Source organism: Phyllobates terribilis, unplaced genomic scaffold (genome assembly GCF_046119375.1).
Source record: "Phyllobates terribilis strain yellow unplaced genomic scaffold, ASM4611937v1 Scaffold_11__3_contigs__length_659146591, whole genome shotgun sequence".
Lineage (NCBI taxonomy): Eukaryota > Metazoa > Chordata > Amphibia > Anura > Dendrobatidae > Phyllobates > Phyllobates terribilis.
This window is the reverse complement of record NW_027362771.1, coordinates 85,021,532-85,039,230: the sequence shown is the minus strand read 5'-3', so window position 1 is coordinate 85,039,230 and position 17,699 is coordinate 85,021,532. Positions and strand designations below refer to the sequence as shown.

General features: G+C 41.0%; 1 protein-coding gene across 1 annotated transcript in view; it reads left to right on the top strand.

Annotated features, from left to right (window-relative positions):
* Nucleotides 1-17,699, top strand: part of UBTD2 (ubiquitin domain containing 2) — an 82,518-nt gene that overhangs the window by 34,370 nt on the left and 30,449 nt on the right. The window contains exon 2 of the mRNA XM_073651316.1: nt 7,942-8,178. Coding sequence (XP_073507417.1) covers nt 7,942-8,178 — 237 coding nt within the window. The remainder of the gene's footprint in view (nt 1-7,941; nt 8,179-17,699) is intronic.

Sequence of the window (17,699 nt, the reverse complement as noted above, 5' to 3'; positions counted from 1 at the left end):
TATCACTAGGATAGGTGCCTCCTTTGCTAATTTTTGTTTGTGCCCAAATCTCTAGAAGTCATCACCATTATTGAGGCACTGGCAAGTTCTAGTTATATATTTTTTAGACTTTTTAAATGGTTGCTCCAGACCTAAAATATCTATCTTTACACCCTAACCACTCTTCTAATTTAGCTTATTATACAACAACTTATATGTCTCCCTTTCTAGCTAATCCCTAAACGTGTTTGTTTTACCGCTTTTTGTGACATTTCATTTGAGAGGAGTCTCAAACAGTACATCACAGGAGGCTGAAGCTGCACTCACTTCTCTACAGGCCCTACCACCCCTCATGGCTAAATTAGGTTACTGTGAATTTTTTCATTACTTTTTTCAGTGCGTTTACATGCGTTTGAGACTACATTTTTTTTTGGGGGGGGGGGGGGATTTGTCCCTCTGAGATGTCATGGTTAAACTTGCTTTTGTTTTTTATACTTGGTATTTGGCTTCAACCAATCTTTGATACATTCATGTGCAATTTCTAGGGATTTTTTTGTATTTTTCTGCAATGGGAATGTACTAAGAACAAGTATGTCTTTTTTTTTTTTTTGTTTGTTTGTTTTTACCTGCAGCTTTTCAGCATATATTAACATTTTTTGAGATAAAGCTCAGCATATCCGTAATAGAAATTGACATTTTGTTATTTTCAAACATGCACCACAGGTCAGTTTACACTGCGTAAAAAAAAAAAAAAGTTCATCTTCCCCTCCCATTCGGACAATTTTCCCTGTCCCTGCTGCCTAAAACCATCTCAGAGCATGATGCCTCCACCACCATATTTCACTGTGGGGATGGTGTTCTTTGGGTGATGAGCTGTGTTGGTTTGGCACTAACGTTTACCTTTGGGCCAAAAAATTAAATTTTGGTCTCCTCTGACCACAGCACGTTCCTCCATACATTTGGGGAGTTTTCTACTTGTCTTTTGGCAAGCTCAAAATGAGCTTACAATTTTTGTGTGAAAGAATGGGTAGAAAAAAGCCTTTTAGGCTATGTGCCCACGATGCAGAAATGAAGCAGAAAATTTCTGCAGCATTTCTGCATCTCCCTGGCAGAAAAAACGCATGCAGATTGTACATGCGTTTTTCCTGCAGAATACATGCGGATCCACATGCAGATTGACAAGCGCTTTCCAGGCGATAGCATCACTTGGAAAGTGCTTGACAACTAGGTCACACTGTATAAATCCATGCAAACAGCATGGATTTATATAGTGTGAACCGTAAGAATTAAAACAAATAAAGCTATACTCGCCCCCGATGCCCCGGCGTGTGCTGCAGCGCTCGTTCCTGTCTGGTTCCCAGCTGCCGGCATATCGCGAGACAGAGCGGTGAAGGGCCTGCGGTCACATGACTGTGACGTCACCGCAGGTCCTCAAGCGATGCCGGCATTCAGAGAGAAGACGCCGGACAGGTGAATATAACTTTATTTGTTATTTTATTCTTTTTTTTACAGGTACAATGGTACCCAGGTCTGGAGGAGAGTCTCCTCTCCTCCTGAACTGGGTACCATCCGCACATAGAGACGCATAGAAGCCGCTTGTAGAAATGTACAGTCGCGGTTACTATGCGTCTCAATGCAAGTCAATGGCGGGAGTGCCGCTGCGCTTCCGCAAAATTAAATGACATGCTGCGGATTTTTGTACGCAGCATAAACGATGCGGAAAAATCCGCAGCATGTGCATAGAACATGCGGAATCCCATTGGGGACCATGGGGTGCGGATTACCTAGCGTTTAACAAGCGTTTATGCTGCGGAAATTCCGCATCATAAACGCTTGAAAAACGCTACGTGGGCACCCAGCCTTAAAGGCAAAATCTATGGAGTTTACGGCCTTATTGTGGTTGTATGGACAGATACCCCAGTCTCTGCTTGGGAACTCTGCAGCTTCTTCAGGGTTACTTTTTGGTCTCTGTGCTGCCTCTCTGATTAATGTTCTCCTTGCCCAGGCTGAGAGTTTTGGTGGGCGGACCTCTCTTGACAGTTGTGTGGTACCATGTGCTTTCCATTTAATAATGGATTGTATGGTGCTCCAAGGGATCATCAGAGATTGGGATATTTTTTTTTTATAACCCAACCTTGATTTGTACGTCTCAACAACATATACATATATGTGTGTAAAATATACATATGTGTGTAGATATAATAAATATACATATGTGTGTAGATATAGCTATATATATATAATATAATATATTATTGTCTGTCTGTCCAGGAAATTCCGCGTCGCTGATTGGTCCGGCCGCGGCCAATCAGCGAGCGGCATTTCACAAAAAGATGGCGGCCGTTAGCGGCTGATCTGCCGCACGGAGGTGAGCGGCGATGAAGCCGGCTGCTCGCAGCATACGTCCCCCGACCGGAGGCGCCGCTGACCCCCATGCGGCTACTGTCGGGAGATCAGCGGCTATGGCCGCTTATCTCCGGATGGTAAAAGTGATGCCCCTCCCCTCTCCTCCCCTCCCCTCTCCTCCCCTCCTCTCCCCTCTCCTCCCCTCCTTTACTCTCTCCTCCCCTCCTCTCCTCCTGTCCCTCCCCCTGCTCGCTCCCGGCGCCATACTTACCCCACCCCTCTCCTCCCCTCTCCTTCCTTCCTCTCCCCTCCCCTCCTAATCCCCCCCGCTCGCTCAGGACCCCGGCACCCGGCGTCATACTTACCCCTCCCCATGCCTGCGCAGCAGCTCCTGTGTCTTCCGCTGCTGCTGTGTGACGTGTCAGGTCAGAGGGCGCGGTGACATCTTTACACCGCGCTCTCTCCTGACCGGTCACAGCGGGAACATGCGGGCTACGCTGGAGTCCAGAGGAGCAGCTGACAAGTGAGGTGAGTATTGGAATTTTGTTTTGATTTTTTTTTTTTTTTTTTATTGGGCCATAGGGCATTAAATGGTGGGGTGGGGAAGTGTGACATCGTGGAGGGGCCATTATAAGGGAAGGGGGATGTGACATCCTCCATGGGGCACTATGGGGGGGATGTGACATCCTGCATGGGGTATTATATAGGGGGGATGTGACATCCTGCATGGGGCACTATGGGGGGGATGTGACATCCTGCATGGCGCATTATATGGGGGGGGTCACATCCTGCATGGGGCATATTCTAGAATACCCGATGCGTTAGAATCGGACAACCATCTAGTATATATATATATAATATATATGTATGTATGTATGTATGTTGGGGGGGGGCGGTCCACTGGGTGAATGCACATGCCAATTTTTCAGTTATTTGATCCCATAAATTAAATTTTTGCCCATATTTTCCTCACTTCACCAACTTAGACTATTTAGTGCTGATGCATCAAACACATGTCTGATTACAAAAATATTTAAACACAGGTTGTAATGTAACAAAATAGGTAAAAAGCCAAGAGGGGGATGAATACCAGTCCACCTTTTTTTCATTGCTCAATGACCCAGTTTTAATGCTCAGCCACCCATAGTTGGCACATGCACAGGGGTCAGCATGAGCACTCTGACTGGTTTGCGACTATGCTGCCACATATGCAGTTAGCTGTGATGTACGGTCTGTTCTTACAATTTTCTATTATAACCTGAAATAGTCAGTTTCAACAAATTGTGTATAAATCAATAATGCAGGCAAATATTTGAAACTTGGTAATATATCTTATCAAAGATATATGTTTATTTCTCCACTTATGAGCCACTTTTTGCCCTGTGCGATCTGGGCTGTGCACAAGTTTAGTGTAAATGTACACTTTACAGGCTTTGATGAATTTATGCTGCTTATAAGATTTTACTGTGATGGACAAATGTTCCATACTGTAGCTGTGACTGTATGAATATTTACTTAGACTAAATGCACATAATTCAATTTTTGGTACTTATTCTTGACCTAGCCAAATCAGTTCTCATACTTTGCACTGATGAGGGCCAATAGCCTGAAACACCGTGTCTGCAAATTGAGATTCTGATTTGGCTTTTATCCTAAGTCATATTGCACGACTCGTTAAAGGGTCGATTGTGACTTGTAGGATTGCTGCTTCCAATAGGTGGCGCTATAGAATTCAAGTCCTCTTTTTTTTTTTTATTTGAAGAGGCAGTTTGCATATAATTGATTTTGTAATCCTTAAAAAAAATAAAATAAAATATATATGAATTGATATAGGAAGAATAAGTGTGTTTTATGTTTCCACCTCTTAGGATCCACTCACTACTGGCTTTGGCTTGGGGAAAAAAAGTATACCATAAACTGCTCAATGTGAACTACTCCTTGCTTGTCCAACTCCATGAAATATTAGATGCTGATTTTGTTTTTTTGGGCTGGTGTCCCACCTAAAGATTGATAAGTTGCCAAGCAGCTGCTACATAAAAGTTGCAAAGGCTTTCGAGTGCATGTAAAAATTAACTGCAGGTTTCTGGCTTATTGTGAGTGACCGCAGGGTCCACAGCGTAATCTGTCCAGCAGTGTGGATTTTCTTCACAGCGTAAAGTGATTTTAGAAAAGTTTATTCCCATTGATGCTTCTGTAATATCTAGTGTATTTTCTGCCCAGAAAATGAAGACAATATGTTCCGTGTACACCGCTGTGTGCACATGCCCTTAGAGTCTGCGTGGTGGGTGCACATACACCTTCAAGAAATAAAAGCGATTTACACCTTTGCAATAGTTTACGTGCAGCCCCTTTCATTTGGCACACCGATCAGGTTTGCACAGAAGTTGGATTTTAATGAATCTTTGGCTTGGCTCATAACTGTGTATGAGGGCTCTTTGCGGAGGTGTGACTGAAGCTGGTAAAAAAGTGTTTATCCTAAATTAAAAAGCAAAATCGCTGATTTCTTAAGCACTTTTCTCCAGAATTCTGATGTAACACTGCTTGAAATGTCAATTTTTTTCCCTGCTCAAAGTTGTGCAAAAATGTTGCGACTTTTAGCAATTTTATGCAATTCTTGTTCAGTTCAAACATTGGCAGAGCACAGAAGCAACGTAGCGACGCGCGTCCAACAAATTCATCATAGTATAAGCAACAAAAGTGCAGTATGTTATGCCAGCACCTTTCTGGACATGGGCCATACTGTAACTGTTGAAAGATGCACCAAATTGATTAAAGAGGTTCGTGCTTTTTAATTTTTAGTCCAGCTCTCCCTTTATTAAGACTGGCTTACAAAACACCAGTCTTAATGCATCAGGGATAAAATGGTAAAAGTATCTCTGGCCCCAGACTGGGAGAAATTGAGCCTAAATAGTTCGACCACAGAAGATCAAACCCCGTTAAAATTGCTAGATTTCTAAACTGTGGAGATAGTCACCTGTTAGATTCTTTCATGTTGCTGCATTTACTGTCAAGGCTGGGCTATGCATGTCAGCAGGGGAGCTATGGCTAATAAAATATTTAAAGTACGTGTGACCTTCTCTTGTGGGTATTAGACACGTACTGTAACTCTCGCCTTCTTTCCTAGGTGAAGCCAGGCATCCTGCAAACTCAAATTACACTTCAAACGCCTTACTGCTGGTATAAATTCATAGCAATCTGTTAGCAGTAGGATTTATAAAATATCTTTACACTGTTAGTCCTTATTGATTCTTAACGTGCTCTATTTATGTGACATGACCGGCGTTTTATCAACTTTTTATTTATTTTTTTACATTTAATAAAAGTAGTTTTATTTATTTTAGAATCTGTCTAGAATATTTTCAGTGTGACTTTATTAAAAATTGTTACATTTTATTATATTAAATAGAAAGAAGTAGTCATTGAATGTGAATATTTGAGTTGAAAAATAATTTTCTGGCAATGAATTTGTTTCCACTGGACAATCCATTTGTATCTCATCTCTGGGACCCACACTGATCAGCAGAATGGGGAACTTTTATCCCCAATACACAATGGAGCTGCAGGTCGGACAACTGACTTCCGCTCCATTTATTCCCTATCAGGGTTGAAAATGCTGAGCGCAGTGCTCGGCATCCCACCAGGGAATGAATGGAGTGGTGGTCAAGCATACGCACGAATGCTCCATTCCGATGGGGATAAAAGTAACCGTTCTGCCGATCAGTGCAGGTCCCAGGGGTCGGACCCCCATTGACCAACAAGTTATAGTTGATAAATCTGTTGTCCAGTGAAATGCCAAGTACTCTATTGCTATATTTAAATGGATGTATTTTAACCTCCAGCTTGTTTTTCTGTTTTTTGTTTTTGGTGTGGGGGGAGGGTGTTTTGTTGCAGAAAGTAAATATCCAGCTTCAAATAGTGATGCATAGAAGTACATTTTTTTTCTTCCTTTATTTAAAAATTAAAAATGTGTATATATAAAGACAACACTGTGAGGCTCCTAGGCATAGGTGTAATTGGGGATGAGGGGTGCAGAGGAGACAGAAAAAAAACAAACCCGTTTCAAACGCTGTGTGCGATCTTAGACTCGGTCTGAATTTTCGTAGGATGAGTTGTAGTTTTAAATGACGTCCATTTGATTTTGGTATACAATTTCTGGAAAATGGGGGGGGGGGGTGGATATTCCAATTGCAGTGAAATTGAGGAGAAAAATACTCAATTTTGCAGTTTTTTTTCTGGGTTTTGTTCATGGTTACATAGTTATAGTTTATAAGGCCGAAAAAAGACAAGCGTCCATCCAGTTCAGCCTATTTCTTGTGCACTGCTGCTATTCCGCAGCGTTGATCCAGGGGAAGGCAAAAAAAAACATGCGGTATAGGCCAATTTACATCATTGAGGAAAAATTCACTTCCCGACTCCAATCTGGCAGTCAGATTAAATCCCTGGATTAATTAACTATCACTAAGCATAAAATGTAATTATAGTTACATAGTTATGGTGTGGGAAGAATGGACAGAACTGGCAAATATTAAAACAAAAAATTGTGTAGACCTTGTCTGAGACCCATAACTTTATTTTTCCGTTGATGGAGATCAGTTGAGTGTGTCGTAGGTAGCGGTTTCATGAATTGTTTTTTTATTTCTACCATTTTAAAGTATATAAAAATTATAGAAATCCCTTAGGAAAGAAGGAGAGGAGAATGTGGCGCTAAGCGTAGTATATTAGTAAAAAGGGTCAGGTGAGAGACAGTGTGTGCTTACCTGAATGGCTTGTGGGGCACAACACTACGGGGGTACTTCGCTCCCACAGTAATTCACATGGGTCTTTCACTGAAATGTTGTGGTACATATGATGTTGTTGTCCACTTTTTGTTCCATTTCAAAGAATGCAGCAACCATAAAACCGCAATTCTGGCTTCTCCAGAATTTCTTGGGGCAGCACAGTGGCTCAGTGGTTAGCACTGCAGCCTTGCAGCACTGGGGTCCTGGGTTCAAATCCCACCAAGGACAACATCTGCAAGGAGTTTCTGTTCTCCCCGTGTTTGCGTGGGTTTCCTCCGGGTTCTGCAGTTTCCTCCCACACTCCAAACACATACTGATAGGGAATGTAGATTGTGAGCCCCAATAGGAACAGTGCCCATAATGTCTGTGAATTGTCTGAATTGTAAAGCGCTGCAGAATATGTTGGCACTATATAAATAAAAAGATTATTATTCTCCGCACCCACTTCCCTGGAATGACTGGTCTCTCCCTATACATACATGCTTGTCCGGCTAGTCTCCTATGCGCCTCACTCCATGGCGGCTATTAAACTGTTTTTCTCTGAAATGCTGCAGCGTTTCAGAGTGAAACCTAGGGCTGGAATCATGCAACTAGTGTCTGATACATGCTGCCTTTAGATTGGGCAGCAAGTATAAAGAGTTGAGTCTTGGACAACAGTGTTGGGGCCTATTTCACTGACTTAGGGCCCATATAAGCCTGAAAACTGTCCAGCATGTTGTACACACAGAGCCTATATTCGATATATTTTGTTTCTTTATTTTTGGAATTTGTTTTATACCGTTATGCATTTTGGTAAAATGTATATATATTTTTTTCTCTTTTCATCTTTCATATTTAGTGGCCTTAGGACGTAATCAACCTTTGAAAAAGGATAAACCCAAGTGGAAAAGTGATTACCCTATGACAGATGGACAATTACGTAGCAAACGGGACGAATTTTGGGACACTGCACCAGCTTTCGAAGGCCGGAAAGAAATTTGGGATGCTCTGAAAGCAGCAGCACACGCTTTTGAGAGTAATGATCATGAACTGGCTCAAGCAATCATTGATGGTGCAAGTATAACTTTACCACATGGTAGGTTTAATTAACTGAACTCTACAACTGTGTAAAAAGTTATTAACCCCTTAAGCCCCGAGGCTGGTTTGCACGTTAATGACCAGGCCAATTTTTACAATTCTGACCACTGTCACTTTATGAGGTAAATACTCTGGAACGCTTCAACGGATCGCCCTGATTCTGATATTGTTTTTTCGTGACATACTGTACTTCATGATTGTGGTAAAATTTCTTCGATATCACTTGCGTTTATTTGTGAATAAAAACGGAAATTTGGCGAAAATTTTGCAATTTTCAAAATTTTAATTTTTATGCCCTTAAATCAGAGAGATATGTCACACAAAAGAGTTAATAAATAACATTTCCCACATGTTTACTTTACATCAGCACAATTTTGGAACCAAATTTTTTTTTGTTAGGGAGCTATAAGGGTTAAAGGTTGACAAGCGATTTCTCATTTTTCCAACAAAATTTACAAAACCATTTTTTTAGGGACCACATCACATTTGAAGTCACTTTGAGAGGTCTTTATGACCGAAAATACCCAAAAGTGACACCATTCTAAAAACTGCACCCCTCAAGGTGCTCAAAACCACATTCAAGAACTTTATTAATCCTTCAGGTGCTTCACAGGAATTTTTTGAATGTGGAAGAAAAAAATGAACATTTAACTTTTTTCACAAAAATGTTACTTTAGACCCAATTTTTTTTATTTTCACAGGGGTAACAAGAAAAAATGGACCCCAAAATTTGTTGTGCAATTTCCCCATGGCACGCAGATACCCAATATTTGGGGAAAAAACACTGTTTGGGCGCACGGCAGGACTCGGAAGGGAAGGAGCGCCATTTGACTTTTTGATTGTAAAATTTGCTTGAATAATTAGCGGACGCCATGTTGTGTTTGGAGAGCCCCTGTGTGCCCAAACATTGGAGCTCCCCCACAAGTGACCCCATTTTGGAAACTAGACCCCCCAAGGCACCTATCTAGATGCATAGGGAGCACTTGGAACCCCCAGGTGCTTCACAAATTGATTCGTAAAAATGAAAAAGTGAAAAAAAAAAACACTTTTTCATTTTTAGGAATCAATTTGTGAAGCACCTGGGGTTCCAAGTGCTCACTATGCATCTAGATAGGTGCCTTGGGGGGTCTAGTTTCCAAAATGGGGTCACTTGTGGGGGAGCTCCAATGTTTGGGCACACAGGGACTCTTCAAATGCAACATGGTGTCCGCTAACAATTTGAGACGATTTTCCATTCAATTTGTTAGCGGACACCATGTCGCGTTTGGAGAGCCCGTGATGTGCCTAAACAGTGGAGCTCCCCCACAAGTGACCCCATTTTGGAAACTATACCCCCCAAGGATTTTATTAAGGTGTATAGTGAACATTTTGAACCCAGAGGTACGACACAGAATTTGTTTACATTAGGTCATCATATTGAATAAGTTGTCATTAGTCTTGAGCGCAAGTGCTCGCTACTTGAGTTTGCATCGGGTACTCAGGTATGCACCATGTATTACGGGTGCTCAAGTGACATGCTCGAGTCCCTGCTCCGCATGTTTCACGGTTATTAGACACCCAAAAAAAAACATGCGGGGATCGCTCGTGCATGGCAGGCAATCCCCGTAAAGTTTTTTTGGCCGCGAAGCATATGGGGCAGAGACTCGAGCATGTCACTCAAATACCCACGATACTCAATGCATACCAGAGCACCCGATGAAAACTCAAGTAGCGAGCACTTGCGCTCAACACTAGTCGCCATATCGTCATCTTTTTTTCTTACTTTTGAAAAAAATCCCAACCCCATCACAACCCCAGCCCTAACCGTAGCACAACCCTAGCCCCAAACCCAGCCCTAACCCTAGCCCAAGAGTTTATTTTTGACGCCGTTCCTTGTGCGGTATAAGTGATTAGACGACTTTATTCTTCGGGTCGGTGTGATTACAGCAATACCAGAATCATATGGGGTTTTTATGACTGACAGCTGTCACACACTAAAAGATGCATTTTTTGTAAAATCTAGTTTTTGCATCGCCATATTTTGAGAGCTACAATTTTTCCAGATTTTGGCAGACAGTCATGTGACGGCTCGTTTTTTGCGGGATGACTTGACGTTGTTATTGGTGCCATTTTCAGGCACGTGACATTTTTTGATCGCTTTCTGTTCCGATTTTTGGGAGGCAGAATAAACAAAAAACACCAATTCAGGAATTGTTTTTTTTGTTTTTTTTTTATTCTGTTCCGCGTGTGGTAAAATTGATAAGGTAGCTTTATTCTTCGGGTCAGTACGTTTACAGCGGTACCACATTTATATAGTTTTTCTATGTTTTGCACTTTTACATAATAAAAGCAATTTTATAGAAAAAAATATTTTTTAGCATCGCTTTATTCTGAGAGCTATAACTTTTTATTTTTCGGATGATGGAGCTGTATGGCGGCTTGTTTTTTGCGGGACGAGATGACGTTTTCAGCGGTACCATTTTTATTTATATTTGTCTTTTTGATTGCGTGTTATTCCATTTTTTGTTTGGCGGTATGGTGATAAAGCATTGTTTTTTGCTTCGTTTTTTTTTTTTTTTTTTTTTTTTTTTTTTTTACAGTGTTCACTGAAGGGGTTAACTAGTGGGACTGTTTTATAGGTCGGGTTGTTCCGGACGCGGCGATACCAAATATGTGTACTTTTATTGTTTTTTTTTTTTTTATAATAATATTTATTGATGGGTACATCATATTTTTATTTTTGGTGGATTTTTTTTTTTTTTTTTTTCACTTTCTGGAAGCTTATATAGTTTATTACTTTGTCCCACTCTGGGACTTTCTCTTTTTTTTTCTCTGATCGCCTGCATGGCACAGGAATGCAGCACCATCCCTGTGTCATGCAGGCTGTCAGCGCTGGACAGGGAGAAGATTGTTTGGAGATGCACTGCGCATGTCCAAAAAATCTTCCTGCTGTCTGGTGACCCGGATGTTGTCATGACGACATCGAGTCGTCATGGCAACATCCTGGAAGCCGCAGCAGACAGCGCTGGAAGCCGGAAGAGGAGGTGAGTATCTGCGATCACCTCCCCTTGCCACCGCAATGCTGCGATCGACTTCGATCGCAGCATCGCGTGGGTTAATATGCTGGGAGCGGTGCAGGACCGCTCCCTGCACATAGTATCGGGTGTCAGCTGTGACAATCAGCTGACACCCGGCGGCAATCGCGCCCGCACAGCCTGTGTGCGCGCGTCATCGCCATGACGTACTAATACGGGTCTGGCTCTTAAGTCCCAGGGCACAGACGCTTATTAGTACGTCAGATGTTGTTAAGGGGTTAAACAGACTGACGTATTGGATACATAACATGAGCTGTGCTGTATTGAGGTATGTGCACAGGTTTAGTACTTGCAGCAGAAAAATCTACCGCAAACACTGAAGTTTCTACATGTAAAATGCTGTATAAAATAGACATGTTTTTTTATACGTTTTAATGGGTGAAAAATCTTCAAAAACGATGAAAGAATGACATGCTGCAGATTTTAAACAGATTTAAATCTGCAAAGGAAAAATAAGCAGCGTGTGCGAATTCACTTTGCTGACACAGTAAAACACTTTTTTTTTACGGGAAGTTTTACACAGTTTTTTTATTTTTGTTCTGTTAAAACTTTTTATAACACTGTTCTTGGATAAAAGGAAAAAGTACACAAGTCATTACTGGAAATGTTGTTTTAAGCAAAGAGTATTTTGCCTGCTAAACTAAAACTTCCATCAGAGGTTTGGTTTGGAACCTCTGTTTGCAGTTCATTTAGACATGTAGGAAAATACTGCAGCACGCAGTTCTGTTCTTTCCACCAATGTGATGAACATCTTGTTGGAAACCAATGACCCCTCCGATAAATTAATGTTTGCGGAGTGCCTTTTGGTGCCCATTGTCTAACGGAGTCAGGACTGCATCATGGCTTCTGTTCATAAGGGGAAAGAGGCACACTACGCACACTATACAATTTTTTGGTTTTTCTTTCTCTTCAGCCTCCTTTCCTTTCAGGTCAGGGTTCTGTGCAGCTAAGTCAAGTTCTTCCATGCCAAACTCGCCCAGCCATGCCTTTTATGGCTCTTGCTTTATAAACTGGAGCACCTTTATTCTGAAACTGAAAGATCCTACCCCAAACTGTTCTCACACAGCTGGACTCATACAATTGTCCAAAATGTCTGGCAGGTAATATTCTGGCATTTGCTAACCTTGCTCATCCATCAGATTTCCAGATAGAAGAGTGTGAATCGTCACTCCACATAACCTTTCCACTGCTCCAGAGTCCAGTTGCAGCGTGCTTTATACCACTTCATCAGACACTTGCAATTGTGTTTGGTGAAGTAAGGCTTGCATGCAACTAGTTGGCCATCGAAATCCATGCCACCAGGCTCCTAGGACACAGTTGTGCTGATGGTAATGCCTGAAGAGGTTTGAAACGCTGCGGTTATTGATGTAGCACAACGTTGGCGACTGTTATCCACTATGCACCTAAGCACTCGGCCACTACACATTTTCTGCCTCTCTGTGGCTTCTAAATATTGTACTTCCACTTTTCACTTAATACTGTACACAGTTAATCATGGAATATTTAGAAGGGAAGAAATTTCGCAAACTGCATCTCATTACAGTACCGTACTGGAATTTAGTCAGTGCTTTAGAACGAGCCATTCATTCACTAATGTTAGTAAAGGCTGACTACCATGGCTAAGCTAAGAGCTGAATTTTATACAGCTATGGCAATGGGGCTCAGTGAAAAAAGTGAATTAAATGTTTGAGGTGTGTCCCGATGCTTTTGTCCACATGGTGGATCTGATCAAATGCGATCACAAGTTATTTGTTCAGTGCATTATAGTAGAATATAAATTCTCTGAAACTCCAAGACTTTTGGTTTGTGTATTACTAGAGGGTTACATTTTGCAAAGGATATTTATGGAAGTGATAGCATTGCCCGGAGAAGATTTTTACTTTAACATTGCTGTCTTTTCCAGCAAACTGTTGAAAACCCACAATTTATCTCCTGGGAAAAATAAATGTAACTATGTCTAGCTTCCGGGTAGTTATTTTCCTTCGATGGCAAGGGTACAGTAGTTAAACCTGTGCCATCGGCTGCAGGAGGCGGCTGTAATGCACAGCTAGCCTCCTGCTGCGTGTGCTGGGACCTGAGCTAGCTCCAGCCTCTGCCCTTTAAACCTTCAAATGCTGCTCTCATTAGTGACTGCAGCTTGTGAGGAATTTGACAGATGGTGATCAGGACACAGACAACATGATCGCAGGGTGCCAATGGTTGCTATAGCAACAAGGAATACTAACAATGGCCTCCACATTTGCTATATACCTTAGCCTATCAGATCCAGTCAGAGGCGGGATCTAATTGACTGACAGGTAGCCTAACACTGACAGGCTAGCTAATGGCCTGTACTACATACAGTTGTGCTCAAAAGTTTACATACCCCTGCAGAATTTTTCCTTTCTTGGCCTTGTTTCAGAGAATATGAATGTTAGCAAAAAAACTTTTTCTCCACTCATGGTTATTGGTTGGGAGAAGCCATTTATTGTCCAACTACTGTGTTTTCTCTTTTTAAATCTTAATGACAATCAAAAACATCCAAATGACCCTGATCAAAAGTTCACATACCCTGGTGGTTTTGGCCTGATAACATGCACAGAATTTGACACAAATGGGTTTGAATGGCTACTGAAGGTAACATCCTCACCTGTGACCTGTTTGCTTGTAATCAGTGTGTATGCATAAAAGCTGAGTGAGTTTCTGGGATCCAGACAGACTCTTGCATCTTTCATCCAGCCACTGACGTTTCTGGATTGTGCGTCATGGGGAAAGCAAAAGAATTGTCAATGGATCTATGGGAAAAGGTAGTTGAACTGTATAGCACAGGAAAGGGCTACAAAAAAAATATCAAAGGAATTGATAATGCCAGTCAGCAGAGTTCAAACTGTGATTAACAAATGGAAAAATCAGAGACTCTGTAAAAACCAAACCACGGTCAGGTAGACCAACAAATGTTTCGGCCACAACTGCCAGGAAAATTGTTCAGGATGCAAAGAAAAACCCACAAATAACATCAGCTGAAATTCAGGACTCTCTGAAAACTAGCGGTGTGGCTGTTTCAAGATGCACACTAAGGAGGCACTTGAAGAAAAATGGGCTGCATGTTCGAGTCGCCAGAACAAATGCCACAAAGTATCTCGCCTGCAATATGCCAAACAGCACAGAGACGAGCCTCAAAACTTCCGGAACAAGGTAATTTGTAGTGATGAGACAAAATTGAACTTTTTGGCCACAACCATAAACGTTACATTTGGAGAGAGGTCAACAAGGCCTATGATGAAAGGAACACCATTCCTACAGTAAATCACGGAGGTGAATCGCTGATGTTTTGGGGATGTGTGAGCTACAAAGGCACAGGAAACTTAGTAGAAGTTGAAGGAAAGATGAATGCAGTATGTTATCCGCAAATACTGGAGGCAAATTTGCAGTCATTTGTCTGGAAGCTGCGCATGGGACGTACCTGGACATTCCAATATGACAATGATCCAAAACACAAGGCCAAGTCGACCTGTCATTGGCTACAGAAGAACAAAGACTGTTCTGGAGTGGTCATCTCAGTCTCCTGACCTCGGGGTCATTGAGACACTCTGGGGAGATCTCAAGCGCTCAGTTCATGCTAGACAGCCCAGGAATTTACAGGAACTGGAGGCTTTTTGCCAAGAAGAATGGGCAGCTTTACCATCTGAGAAAATAAAGAACCTCATCCACAACTACCACAAAAGACTTAAAGCTGTCATTGATGTTAGAGGGGGCAATACACGGTATTAAGAACTGGGGTATGTGAACTTTTGATCAGGGTCATTGGGATGTTTTTGGTTGTCATTAAGATTTAAAAAGAGAAAACACAGTAGTTTGACATTAAATGGCTTCACCCTACCAATAACAATGAGTGGAGAAAAAGTTTTTTTTGTTATCATTCATATTCTCTGAAACAAGGCCAAGAAAGCAAAAATTCTGCCGGGGTATGTAAACTTTTGAGCACAACTGTAAATAGCATCACATGTTAATGTCTCCTTTTTATATTAAGTATTGTAAAATAAAAATGTTAGGCGTAAAAAAAAGAACCTGAATCCCAGTTTTAATAATGATCAAATAGTTTTTGTGGGGAAGCAATCCCCACAAAAATATATTTGGTATTGTTATATCCTTCATGTGAACGCCTTGAGAAGGTGAAAATATGACTTAATTGCAGTTTTTTTGTTTGTTTTACATCCTCACAAAAAATGAACAAGTGATTAACCCTTCTCTGTATTCTAAAATGATACCAATAAAAAACTGCAGCTTGTTACACAAAAAAAAAACTTTCATGTGCACTGCTCCACATTGAAAACCCAACACCATAAAGGAAATGTCGTAGAATTATGGAAATGAGAGGATCAATAGCCATGTCAATGACATGCAAAGGATTTAAAATGGAAACAAAATTTTCAAAACCTCTTAATTTATTCAATATTTATGCTATGATTTATGCTAACAATTTGTTTTCCACTGATACACATTGAATCCAGTGGAAAGTTAATAGTTTGAGAGAAAATTATTTCTGTCGATTGTAAGAGTAAGAAGTGTGATAAATGTGATCTCCAGTAAACTTCATTTTTCACAAAAATTGGCAGAGGTTTTGTACTTCTTTTTGCTTTCAGTAGAGAAGTTGCAGCTTGTTTGGTTTTGACAAATAGAACCCAAATAAATTGGCTACTAAACAATATATTACTGATTTAGATAGCTATTCATTTAGGTCAAAAGTATTATTTTAAAGAACACAGGTGGCACATACAATAGCAACCTGCAGTGGATGCAGTACTGGGCAACTGTTCCCCAAAATGTGCAGAAAGAAATGCAAGCTCCTTTTGCTGCATGAGTGTATTTAAAGGGGTTGTCTGGGCTTGAGACAAAAGTCTGCGGTCACTTTTTGTGACTGCAGATTGCTGAATTGGTACAATGTCTGGATGCCCAAATATTCCTGGTGCTAACTGTTGGTCATGTGACCACATGTATGCGATTTACATACTTATGGTCAAGAGCCAACCAGCCGCACTCAACTTCTCTCTATTAGAAGTGAATTGAGAAAAGCTGGAAGACACTAGTCGAGACATGACCGGTGACCACCTGGGAATACCGTGTGGTGCACAATGCTGTCACTATTTGGCAGCCACATAGAGTGCATTCACTACTAAATAGATCTTCGGCACGTTTACTAAATTTATGTTGCAAACATCAGTTAAAGGGGTTGCCCCTTAAACAAAGTACATTTTAATCCATAGGTCTTCATAATAACTTCCAGAATTGGATGTGTTAAAATTAAGCAAAAATGTGCCCCTGCTGTGTAATGGCTGTGTCTGACCGTACAGGAACATGGTCTGATCATACCACATCTCCTGAGCTGGAGTATTGAACATGATTTTGAGGTCTTGAATAAAAAGAAAATAGTTTCATGCTTTTAACAGTCGTGAGTCAACCTCTGAAAACCCATGCTGTAAATGTAAAAAAAAAAAATACAAGTGAGTAAATTGATTCTATGCAAATCAATGTCATATCATTTTTAGGAATTCACTGAATCTGGTGACTTTGAACAATTAGTGATTTCACTTTGTGCAAGCCTTCTAAAGCTGCTGCTACCATATTACATATTGCAGAAGGATCACATGACCTCGGGCGGGCTACTCCATAATCCCTTGAAGCTAACACATTACATTGTATATAGCACAGCTAATCAGGAGTGACTTTCATAGCCTTTATAAAAGCAGAAGCGGGAAATGCAGCAGCCATTTTGTAGAGAGTCTGGATAGTGAGAGGACGTCACAGCTCACAGGTTAGCCATAGAGCTAGGGAGAGAAAGCCATAAGACACTGAAGAAATAATTCAGACTGTACAACAGCACAACACTACTTGCTCTTCCACACACATGTTTTCCAGGATATTTGGAAGTACTTCTGACTCGCATTAAATTTAATTCCCTAGGAAAATTTGAAATACGAATTTCAAGAGTCGTTAATCTCTAATGTTCATTGAACATTGTGCATGGTATTCAAATATGTATTTTCCCACCAGTATTCAATTCTAAACTATACATTACCAAGCAAGAGTGGTATTACATGTGTAAGAAGTTTTAATCTCCATACTGGATAGGAATACAGCCATCCATTTTAAGTGATTGCCTCCTTACACATACCACATACTTGGGTTACCATGAATATCGCCAGTGTACTCCTAGCAGGTCATTGTTATGATTTATGTGGGTGTTCACAGTTTGCCAGCCAGAGATGTTGTACAAGAGCTCGAATATTAGTTCTTCATAATATGAATAATGTTGTGCAGCTGTCTGCATGAGACCAAAAAGTGACATCTTCAGTACAGATCTTCAAAGATGGAAATTTCCAATGGGCTGTCATAGATATTGAGTGTTATTTATCTTGAAGGAGAAATGTATTGGAAAGTGTTGCCACCCAAGACTCTAGTGTCTACA